This window comes from Pezoporus wallicus, unplaced genomic scaffold, assembly GCF_028554395.1.
Source record: "Pezoporus wallicus isolate ANWC-B61680 ecotype Strahan unplaced genomic scaffold, APGP_CSIRO_Pwel_v1 scaffold_6446, whole genome shotgun sequence".
NCBI lineage: Eukaryota > Metazoa > Chordata > Aves > Psittaciformes > Psittacidae > Pezoporus > Pezoporus wallicus.
This window is the reverse complement of record NW_026636264.1, coordinates 10,312,368-10,324,179: the sequence shown is the minus strand read 5'-3', so window position 1 is coordinate 10,324,179 and position 11,812 is coordinate 10,312,368. Positions and strand designations below refer to the sequence as shown.

Below are 11,812 nucleotides of genomic sequence, written 5' to 3'. Positions count from 1 at the left end.
GCTCCCTGCGGCCCCGCAGGGTCCTCTCGCACGCTCCTTCCCTCCGCATCAAGCAGCAGCCGCCCTGTCCCTCCCGAGCCCGCCGGGCCCTGCCCCAGCCCCTCCGCCTTCCCCTCAGACCCCGGCAGCCCTCGCCGCCACTCCGGCACCCATCCGGAGCCTGTGGCAGCCCCTAACCGAAGCCTGCCTTGCGCCGTGGCCGTCCCGCCTCGCCCTAGCCGCCCTCCGCCTTCCCGCCTCGCCCGGCCGCCCTTCGCGTTACCACGGCGACGGGAGAAGCCGCCCGGCACCGTCCACAACTGGCGCTGGGAGCGGCGGGCAGGGGAGGCCATGGGCGGGAGCCGGGGCGAGAGGGGGCAGCGGGGGAGACCGGGCTGCGGAGCCCATCCCGCGGCCGTAGAGACATCGAGGGCGAAAAGAGCGACGGGGGGAGAGCGGCAGGTAACGGGAGGGGAGGGGCAGCCTCGGGTCCGGGACGTGCCGGGAGTGCCCCGGGCTCCTCAGGTGCCCGGCACAGCCAGGGCTGCTCCGGTTCCTGTGCTCCGTGGAGCCGAGGGTGGTGGTGCTGTGGCAGTGTCACCTCCGGTGCTGGTCCCTGTTAGAGCCGTGACTGCCCTGTGGCAGTGTCACCTCTGGTGCTGGGTGCCCTGTTAGAGCCATGACTGCCTTGTGGCAGTGTCACCTCTGGTGCTGGGTGCCCTGTTAGAGCCATGACTGCCCTGTGGCAGTGTCACCTCAGGTGCTGGGTGCCCTGTTAGAGCCATGACTGCCCTGTGGCAGTGTCACCTCTGGTGCTGGTCCCTGTTAGAGCCGTGACTGCCCTGTGGCAGTGTCACCTCTGGTGCTGGTCCCTGTTAGAGCCGTGACTGCCCTGTGGCAGTGTCACCTCCGGTGCTGGTCCCTGTTAGAGCCGTGACTGCCCTGTGGCAGTGTCACCTCTGGTGCTGGTCCCTGTTAGAGCCGTGACTGCCCTGTGGCAGTGTCACCTCTGGTGCTGGTCCCTGTTAGAGCCGTGACTGCCCTGTGGCAGTGTCACCTCCGGTGCTGGTCCCTGTTAGAGCCGTGACTGCCCTGTGGCAGTGTCACCTCTGGTGCTGGGTGCCCTGTTAGAGCCGTGACTGCCCTGTGGCAGTGTCACCTCTGGTGCTGGGTGCCCTGTTAGAGCCGTGACTGCCCTGTGTCAGTGTCACCTCTGGTGCTGGGTGCCCTGTTAGAGCTATGACTGCCCTGTGGCAGTGTCACCTCTGGTGCTGGGTGCCCTGTTAGAGCCGTGACTGCCCTGTGGCAGTGTCACCTCTGGTGCTGGGTGCCCTGTTAGAGCCGTGACTGCCCTGTGTCAGTGTCACCTCCAGTGCTGGTGCCCTGTGGATCCAAGGCTGCAGTGCCACGTGGCAGAGTCCACACATCTGTCTGTACTGGTATCCATGCCTTTGGGAGCCCCTCTGCTAACCACCACGAGGAATTCGGGCTTTAATGTGTTTGGTTCCTGTTCTTGCATGCCAGGCTTGCCCCACGTCCTTGTGTGCAGCTGAACCCACAGAACTGGAGTGGCCCCAGCAACAGGCATGTTCTGATCTTTCTGCCAAAGTACTTGTGTATCTCAGTGTTGCGTCTGCTGAGTAAAGGAGTGAATCATCAGTAGGAGTCCAAAATTGTGTTGGAGAGCAAGTATAGCCTGGGTATAGATTAATTGGGGTGTGTTGATGAATGCAGCCGTAGGTCTGGTACATACTTACATTTTTATGTTCCAATGTGTCTTGGCAAATCACTGACATCACACAACGGAGAATGACCCAAAGCAGACTTCCCTGGATGGAAATCCAGGGTTATCCTCAAGCTCGCACCTCCTCTAGTATCTCAGTGCTGCACTGAGTGCAAGAGTTACTGACACTGAGCTGAGCTAACCTCAGAAGTTTTCATCTTGCCCATTCCAGCCTGTAATTAGAGCTACATTCCCCTGTTATTTGCAGTGGAAGAATCACAGAAACTGAAAGGAAAGCATAGAACTACCCAGTATGCACTACTTGGCCGTGTAAATGCATGCATTTAAGTATCTGAATGATGTAGTTATGTTATTTCAACAGGTTAAAAGAATTAAGAATAACATGGAGCAGGACTTAGAAGCATTTCAGGAACAAGCTGTCGCTAAGTAAGTAATGACTTAGTGTCTGGGAGTTGAATATACAATGAGATTGAGTTATGAGGGTTTATTAAAAAATGTGAAACATAAAATATTACTGATTTTAGAAGCAAACATGATTATTTTTCAATTTCTCCTGCTGCTTTCTATGCAAACTAGAGAGATTAGTGATAATTAAGACAGCAAACCTTACTGCTTTAGGCAATAATCTACTGACTGTTAGTTAATTATTTCTTTTATATATTCATACCTGAACCAAAGGGGGAAAATGAAAGTTATGTGGGGTTTTATTAAGATGTTAAGAAATGGCATTTGAAACTGTTTTAAAAAATAGTTGAAGTTGCTGGGCTACAGCAGCTCTTAAAGCATTCAAAAATCTTAAAAACAAGGCTATTGATTGCTAAAACCCTGGTCTTATATTGCACAGGTAAGAACCACAGAAGTTCTTCCTAATTATTAAGTGCATTTTTCATCACACCATGATCATCACTTTTGACATAATCCAAGTTTACTTATTTTAGTGCTATCTAAAAAAACATTAGTACAGCAGATCATCTTTCTAAAGAAGTGTAAAAATGGGTGAGATTTGATATAATACCTCATCCTGTCCAGACTGATCAAGGAACACAACAATATAAAAAGTACTTCCCCATATAAATATAATACTTAGCTATTATAATTTGTAAATAAACTTATTACCCATTTTTCATATTAAATAGTTTAATCTATCATTATTACCCTGAAGCAGTCCAAGATAATATGACAATATGACACATACTAAGTGTAAAGTCTTTCATTAAATAACAGAAATATATATTCTATCACATCTTATTCTGGACCAAGAAAGCTTTAATAGGATTTGAAAGTGTGCTCTGTTGTACTGAAGAACAATGTGTGCACTTCTCATGATAGGAAAAAATTGCTGCAGTAAAATATTATATTCTGAACAATGTGTCCCTATTTTTGGCTCTAAGGGACATACTTTTTGTTAGTGAAATGACTGGTAAATACAGTCATATAAAAACTTGAATTTTAAAAATAATCAAAATATCGCTATTCTTTGGGTACTATTTTAACACGACAGAAGCCAGTTTCAGGAGTTCAGACTCTGCCTTGCCTTTGTTGTAATTGACACATGGGAAATTTCAGGTTATTGCAGATGAATCTAGACAGTGATTTGTCCCATCCTAAACCAGCTATTCTCAGTAGCTATTTATTTCCATGAACTGTAAAACGAACCTGAAAGAGTAGTTTGAAATACACATCTAATGGCAGGAGATATTCATTTCAGTCTATGCTGAGAGTATTCCAGAGATAATGCAGATAGCTTTACAGTTTGGGAAGGTGATCGAATAATGCTGGTGGAAATCATGACAATTACATCCCAGCTGCAAGAATTCATAAGTCACAAATTATCCATCCACAGCTGTGTGTGATTCTGTATGGCTGAAAATTGTTAAATAAATTTGGTTTAATTCGTGTAATGGAATTTTGGGATAGAAGATTCTAAAGGACTATTGTATCACAAGAGGTTTATATATTTCCTATTTTTAAAGCAAGTTTAAAGAATATAAAATGAATCAATATTGGTCTAGAAACTGGGTTAAGGATCAATGGCAAGTGAATGAACCATGTAAGATGGAAATCTTTGTTAACGTTGTTCTGCATAAGTTTTGCTTGTTTAGCCTAAATATGGCCATGCATATTTTCCTATTTGTCAGCAAACCTGAGTAGTAAGGGAGGAAGGCATGAAAGAAAGACTGACAGCATGAACCAAACATTTCTTAGAATGTCAGTTTCTGAATTACAACTTTATTCTAAAGTGTATAGACAATAATAATCTTTCTATGTCTTTTGAGAAACAAACAGAAAAATACTGATCTGTGCAGAACTCCAAAGAAAAGGACAGATAAATAGAGCTAGAAAGGCCTAACTAGTGCAAAATTGTTTGTGATAAAGACTCAGAGATGGCAAAACTTGTTACCTGGATTTTGGGTTGTCTAAATTTGGAAGTATTTAGATTTTACATTAAGATAAACAGTCATTAATGACAGCAGAATATGAATAATCTCTATTTTCACCAATTTGGAAAGAGAATAAAACAAATCTAAGAGCTTGCCTACATCACTTTAAAATGGAGATACCTGTGTTTTCTGCTGTTTCAAAGTAAATGCAACTAAGCAAAAAAGATCTGCCACTTGCTTAAGTGCAATTCATTACTTCCATGTATGAAGAATCCATTTGATGTATGCCTTCAGTGAGGTGGGAATGCTGAATGCATATGAGTAAAAGACCATAAGCATACTTCTTCACTTTAGGGGAATACTTGTTCCTTTGTGTGTTTGTTTACCTGATGACATATTAAACAAAATATATCAGTTTTCCATGTTTTCCACATTCACATCCAGTGACCACAGAATCATAGAATGGTTTGGGCTGGAAGGGACCTTAAGATCATCTAGTTCCAACCCTCCTGCCTGTAATTAATAATTACAGCAGCTAGTAGTATCTCTATGCTAGTAGGTGGGGATAACTGCCAAAGACATCCCTATGCAGATCTATTTGTAATACCACAACCACAATACAGAGTAATTCTGGTAGTAGAACAGTAGCAGTAATCGACAGCTTCGGGTACAGCTTTCCTTTTTCAGCTGCAGCTGTACCTACAGGATCTAAGTAAAGAATTAGAGAGAGAAGGTGAAGATAGACTGAGAAGCTGTTTTGGAAGGGTTTTTTTTTTCAACACTACCTTTTATATATTGGTAGTTCTATGTTTAAGAAGCATGCAAGAGTTGTTGAGAGAAGATTTTCTAGCCACAGCTGCAGGACTTGCTTTCTTCGGGATGATCTGAAGGAGACAGGTGAAACTGAAGAGGGAAAGATGTCAGCCATAACATCCGAAAGGGTATTTGAAAGGGTAACCCGATGATCCATGCTAGAAGTTGCATTTCCACTTGCATAACAATATTTAGATGATACATGTGACGTGTAATAAGGTGCCTGTTTCTGAAGGCTAAAATTAGATAGCTGAGTCATTGCTAGTGGTTCACCAAAGTGTTGCCACCTGACATTACATGAGGCTGGAAGGGCACGTCCTTAGAGCAATATCAAAGAAAAGGTAGTCCTGATGCATTGTCACTTCATCTTCTGTTTTCAAAATGCCATTTTATATCGCACCCAGAGGGAATCCAAGCTTGCTTTATCATTAATGCTATTTCGAGATGAGTTTCAGGCCCTCAAAGGGGGGGCATTTTTGTTTTGTGATCCGTACATCACAGTGTAATACTTGCTTGCACTTTGGTTATTATCATTCTGTGACTCATATTAAATTTTTAAGATGGCATTGCTAACAGTTTTAACATTAAAAAGATATTAAGATTTATATTTGCATTTAAAAAGCCTTTCCAAGCTTAGCATAATGATGAAGTTTTAAGGCTTTGTTGATAAAAAAGTTTTAAAGAATTTTATGATAGAAAATCATGTTGAGTTTTAATTATAATACTGTAAATCTAACAAATTTGCTCCATTTTCCTGTAGCAATTATCAAAACAAGCAATATGCATCACTTAAGAACAAAAAAATGTATATTCAATAGACACCTATCCATGCTAAGGAATTCTTTTTTTAGTGTAGTGCGTTCAGAAGTTGAGCATGCAGGGTATGAAATGCAGGGTGTATGGGACCAGTGCTTGACCCAGAGCACAACCTACAGACAGGGGATTTCAACATGGGCACGAGAAGGGCAGACATTTGGAGAGCTGGCTTCACTGCTGCAATATGAAACATTACCACAAAAGAAAGGAAGCATTTTCATGCTAGCATTCACACAAGATGGTGGTATCAACTACCAGGAGTAAAAGCAGCTGCTTACATGAAGTCTTGGTTTGCACAGTCACTTAAAGTGAGGAGCACGTTAGCTGGCTTACATGTTCTTCAGCACTGTGCTGGCAGCCTGCTCAGCAGTTGAAGGCTCACTGGCAAGAGGGATATTGCCTCTGAACACATGGCTCTGTGTTTGGTTAAGTGCAGTTCTGCTAAAGTAGAGCTCCTAATTGCTTGGCACATTCTCTTTTGTCCCCCAAAAAACATACGCAAGATTGCAATGTTCGTGACACAAAATGACATTCTGTGCTACTTTTGGGTACTGAAAGCCTCTCCAGCACTTCCTAGGATGGAGCAGATACAGGCACACTGCTGTGCTTTTTATCATTAACCCTTTCCTAGGTTCCTGCTTCATTATTCACATGCTGCATGGTCTTTTGTCACTGTGTGACTGTCTCTATGGCAATTATTTCATAAAATAATAGCTATGCTCATTTTAAGGAAATAGCTATGCTCATTTTAATGAACCATTGTGCCACAGAGATATTACAATGGCTGCAAACTGATTAGCGATCAGAAAGGCACTTCTTGTGCACATAGAGGCACACAGAGGTGTGTACCGTCAGCAGTCAAGAGAATACATACCATTTAAGTTTTTATAAATGAAAGAACCAATTCAATTATAACCAGTGGCCATCACTTTTACCTTGGGGGAAAATGCCAGTGAGATAAGTAATATTATTAAAAGGAAAATGGAGCATGTCATAACTCAAAATGATGTCACAGCATCCTGAGACCATTTTAAGTGAAGAAACTCATTTTACAGAAGGCTAAATTTATTATCACAAAAAGTAATAGGTTACAATACATCTTTTTGCATCAGTTTAGCTATCAAGAGGGATAGTTGATAAATTTATGAAAGAATACGATTGTTGGCTCTATCAACGGGGAATTCAATACAGGATTCTAATCAAAACCAAAAAAGAATAGGAAGAGACTTGAAAATTATGCAACAGTATCAGGAAATAGAAGCGTAGATTAAACTTCAGTTGTACAATGAATGCTGTGTAACCTGCTCTAGGTGGCCCTGCCTTGGCAGAGGGGTTGGACTGGATGATCTCCAAAGTTCCTTTTCAACCCTAATGTCCCTGTGATTCTGTGAATACACTGTGACAAATGCAAAAAGGGAAGATAAAGCAGATGTACCACTGACAGTTTACTAACAGTGTAACTGGTTGAGATAAGGGTGAGGGAGTTGACAGTGGGGAAACAACACTGACTATATTTGTACTTTCATTTAGATACAGCAGTAATTGGATACACTAACCTCTAAATAGCTGCAAAGGGAAATATGCAGAAATTTGCACAAAGATCAGATCATACCATTGATAACAGTAATTTTAAGATTTTAAATGGGAATAATCTTTTTCATGGCCAAGATGTAGTTGCAATGACTAAAGAACATGTGACAAAGATAAGATAAAAGTATGTCTTCTACAAAAATTAATCATAGAATCATAGAATCATAGAATAGTTAGGGTTGGAAAGGACCTTAAGATCCTCTAGTTCCAACCCCCCTGCCATGGGCAGGGACACCTCACACTAAACCATGCCACCCAAGGCTCTGTCCAACCTAGCCTTGAACACTGCCAGGGATGGAGCATTCACAGCTTCCCTGGACAACCCATTCCAGTGCCTCACCATCCTTACAGTAAAGAACTTCTTCTTTATATCCAATCTAAATTTCCCCTGTTTAAGTTCTAACCCATTACCCCTTGTCCTATCACTACAGTCCCTAGTGAAGAGTCCCTCTCCAATAATAAAGCTGTAGATTAAGGTAACATAAATAGAATCTCTTATTTAGAAAAAAAAAAAAGTAAACCAATTAAAACTAGAACAGGTAAGGACAAAGGTATTAGAAAAGCTCTAAAAAAGAAATGAGAAGTTGAAAAGTTTATAGACAGTTAACTCATGGGAACAGGATGTGCAGGTAAGAGATTGTAAAACAATTGTGTGGGAACAAAATGTTTACAGAAAGTGAAATGAAAGACATGCTACCCCTCAAAAGTTTAAAACTGAACACATTAATCCACTGGTTAAAAACAGTCAGGGAAAGGTTTTCTTTTGCTCCAGTGAGATACGTGCTTAGTATAAAATTATCTACAGCCAACGTTCTGTGTATGACTTTTCCAAAACCAAATTAAGTTGATAAATGACACAAAGCAAGTGATACAATAGTAAGTCTGCTAAAGACTTTTATCAGAAACATTGTCTGAACTAATTCTGATATAGAATTAATATCTCAATTTAAGTAAACTGAGATTAAATTAAAGTCTTCAGTGATTGAGAAATAACAGATTGGGTTTGGTGATGTGTAATTAATCACAGCGATACAAAATAAACTTGACTTTTTTTTCCAAATGACTAGATGGAAATAAAGTTTTATAGAAAATTTATGGGCTCCTATACATAGTGAAGCAATTTGTTCAATAGCTCAGCCTTCTTTGCAGCAGTCCAAAAGCACCTCTGAATGTTAATGGAATAAAATTCCCCTTCTTTATTTTATGGGGAGGAATTAGGCAAGAGTGTACATTGTCTCAAACATCATTTTTCCCAAACTCTAGAATTCCAGGTTAATTCGATAAGAAGCAGTAAATTAGGAAAATAAACAGGAACATTTTAATAAACATTTTTAATTATGACATAAAAATAAAATCAAACTGGAATTTTTCCCAGGAAGATGAACAGATCCATGAGTTCTAGAAAGAGTCTGACTTTTAAATAAATAATTGCAAATGTAAAATGCCAGCTGTAAATGTACAGGTTGAGAGGAGCTACCAGCTCATAAAACAATTGAGCTTAACTGGGCAATAAACTTCAGTAAAGAAATGTCATATACCCCAGAAAGACTGTAACATTTTGATGTGAAATTGTCATTTTCTACAAATAAAATGTTCTAGAGAGTAGAAAGAATTATACAATCTCTTGCATAAAAAAGCATCCAGAGCCAAATTTTCTATAGTCTGTATCTTTCTTATCTCATTTTTTTTTATTTCTATTCATCATCAAATACAAAGTTGGTATCAAAGGGATTTAGAATAAAGAAATCTCCATGCTAAAGTTCAGATACTTTGTGTATATGTGCTAAATGGTATACATCAGCTGATTTAAACTTTGCTTCACACTGTCCAGACAAAAGCAGTTTCTAATATAGCATAAATTCACCATACATCATTATTCTGCTACTTAGGACACATCATATTCTAGAAGCAACAGAGTAAGACATTGCCTATTATTGATAATGAAGCTGTAATGCAGGGGGTGTATTCCAAATTTAACCTCAGAACTATGGAAAAAAAATAAAATGTATATGTTTCAGATATTATACAAACCTCTATGAAATCCACCACACAGTCCCCCAAAGAGAAGTTCTTTTTCAAAATGCACTTCTGTGCTTTGTAGTAGAATAAAACCTTCCTATTATTATACAAGTCACCTTGTTATGTAAGTCCATTTTCCACACACAAAATGGGAAAACAGTGTAGAGTTGAACTAGCAATTAAGTATTGTGCTTTGCTTTAAAGCTGGCTGTTTAACAACAAACTGCTTTCATCCTTATGTACTCTTACTGGGAAGTCCTGTGCCCAGTAGCAACTTAATATTCAGCTTCTCCAGCTTTGTCCATTGAGGTTTGGGCCTGGATATTTTCAACTTAACTTACGCTTACATCACAGCTCATCCCTGAAGGAGTAAAAGGATATCAAACAGCATTTAAGCTAGACAAATAGTTCAGAATATGTTAAATACTCTGATTTTTACTTTAGGCAAACTAAAGATGGATGAAATGAGATTCTACCTGCATTTGAAGGCATCATTTAACGTTCCCATTTCTTTCTTCCTGATATTGAAAAAGTAATTATTTCCATTAGAATTAAAATAAAATCTTAGCAATGTAACTAAAAAAATTGTTTTTTCCCTTATTCTGTATTTGAAAAAATAAATCTCTGTTTTTTACATTATTAGAACTTCTGCATGTGAAACTGAACTTCCGGAACTAGTGCATCAAATTGATATTGTGGTAAACAGCAAGAAAGTGGAATGGGAAAGGAAGATGAAAGTTTTAGAAGCAAAGATGGATATCCAGAATCAAGAATTAATGAGTGCCCAAAGCGAACTGGATCAAAAAGGTCAAGAGGTATTTAAGAATATCACATTCTATAAAGAAAGTATTTATTCTGGTGGTTAGTTAATAGTATGCTCTAAATGCTCTGTAAGAAGATGTGTTTGTTCTAGCATGTAAAAATACCAAACACCCTCTAAAGGTCACTAATTATCCTTAGTGTTATGCCTTAAAGTGTGCTTCTGTTCCAAAAAGTGATTGTAAAAATGTCATTGAAAGTCTCATATTCCTTCTGTTTCCCTAAAGACTAAATTGAATATCCTCAGTTTACCTGTAAAAAGATAACGTGATGTTTTTTCTAAATGCCAACACTTCTAGTTTCATCAAAAATTTTAAATAGAAATGTACAGTTCAAAAAGTTTCAGAAAATTACATCTTTGTATTTCCTGTTTACACCTGATTTTTATTATTTTACATGATATACTGTCTTTGTATGATAATTTTATTATTAAGAGTGAAGATCCAAAGTGTATCACCACTTAAGACTTGCTTATCAAACTGACAGCCACAGTGTACCTGATGTTGCCTGTACTTCACAGTCTTGTCTTCTGAATATTCATTTAGAAGCATCAGTAAATCCTAGCACAACATTCAGTTCTAGTTCAAGACATCTGAAGTTAGGTGTTTACAGTTGGGCATCATCGTGTGAGCTAGGTGTCTTGAACTGCCAGAGGGAGTTTTGAAAATGAAATAACTCTCCCTAATGAGCAATTATGAACTTGCCCTTAGTCACTGCAGCCAGAGAAGCCAAGAGAATAATTCATCTAATCCAGTCCTTAAAGCATCAATTTATTTGCCTGTATGGAGATGTTACCTGAAATATTTTTGCATATTCTACCTATCTTCCAGCTGCTCTCACCTGAAAAATATAGATGTCATGTATGCTCTTTGTCATATTTCTCAGGTCTCTGTGCAACTCAGGTAATTCAAGATTTCTCAAATGGCACTTTACTTAGGAAGCTGAAATGAGACTACAGTATCTCCCAATAATTTGAACATAACTAGTTGAAAGTCATTAATAGGGTTGTGTAAGCCATTCAAGCAAAACTTGCTTAATGGAGCACAGCAGTTCATAAAGTGGGGTCAGAAAAACTGCATTAAATGGTCTTTCATGACAGGCTCATACAGTATTATCATTAAGTCATAGCATAAGCATACAGTGAGACTTTTTACTATAAAATCCCTAACTTGATTTTGACACAATGTGGGTTCGCGGTGTCCAGTTTTGTTATTAAGTTACTGAATGAGTATATATTTTTAGCACCTATCTTTTAAGCACATGCCTGCTTTCAAGGTTTCAAATTACTAATCCAAAAATGATATACTTTGGAACACTTCAGAAAAGGTAAGTTTGAATACTTATTGTAACTGTAGGTGAGACTACTTCAACAGAAACTGGAAAACTTACAGAAAACTAAATATGAAATGGCTCAGAATTATGAAATTCAGCTTCAAGAACTGAAATCTGAGGTAAGAAAACTGTCAATTTAATGATTTTATGATTGCACTATAAAGAACCTAATGCCTAATGGTATAGATGTACCTTTATGGATTTGGGAAAGATGAATCATGTCATACAAATGATAATGACTTCAGCTTCTTACCAGGCTCCAGTGTCATTTCTGTAGTGACATGTCCAAATTCTTTTGATGGATTTTGATGTGATTGCA

At 39.3% G+C, this 11,812-nt stretch overlaps 1 protein-coding gene across 1 annotated transcript in view; it reads left to right on the top strand.

The window, feature by feature from the left end:
* The first annotated feature begins 250 nt into the window (after window positions 1-250).
* The window catches only part of DEUP1 (deuterosome assembly protein 1), a 46,141-nt gene continuing 34,579 nt past the window's right edge, over window positions 251-11,812 (top strand). The window contains exons 1-4 of the mRNA XM_057399850.1: window positions 251-441; window positions 2,085-2,149; window positions 9,986-10,157; window positions 11,517-11,612. Of these exons, the coding sequence (XP_057255833.1) occupies window positions 331-441; window positions 2,085-2,149; window positions 9,986-10,157; window positions 11,517-11,612 (444 nt within the window). The 5' untranslated portion in view covers window positions 251-330. The remainder of the gene's footprint in view (window positions 442-2,084; window positions 2,150-9,985; window positions 10,158-11,516; window positions 11,613-11,812) is intronic.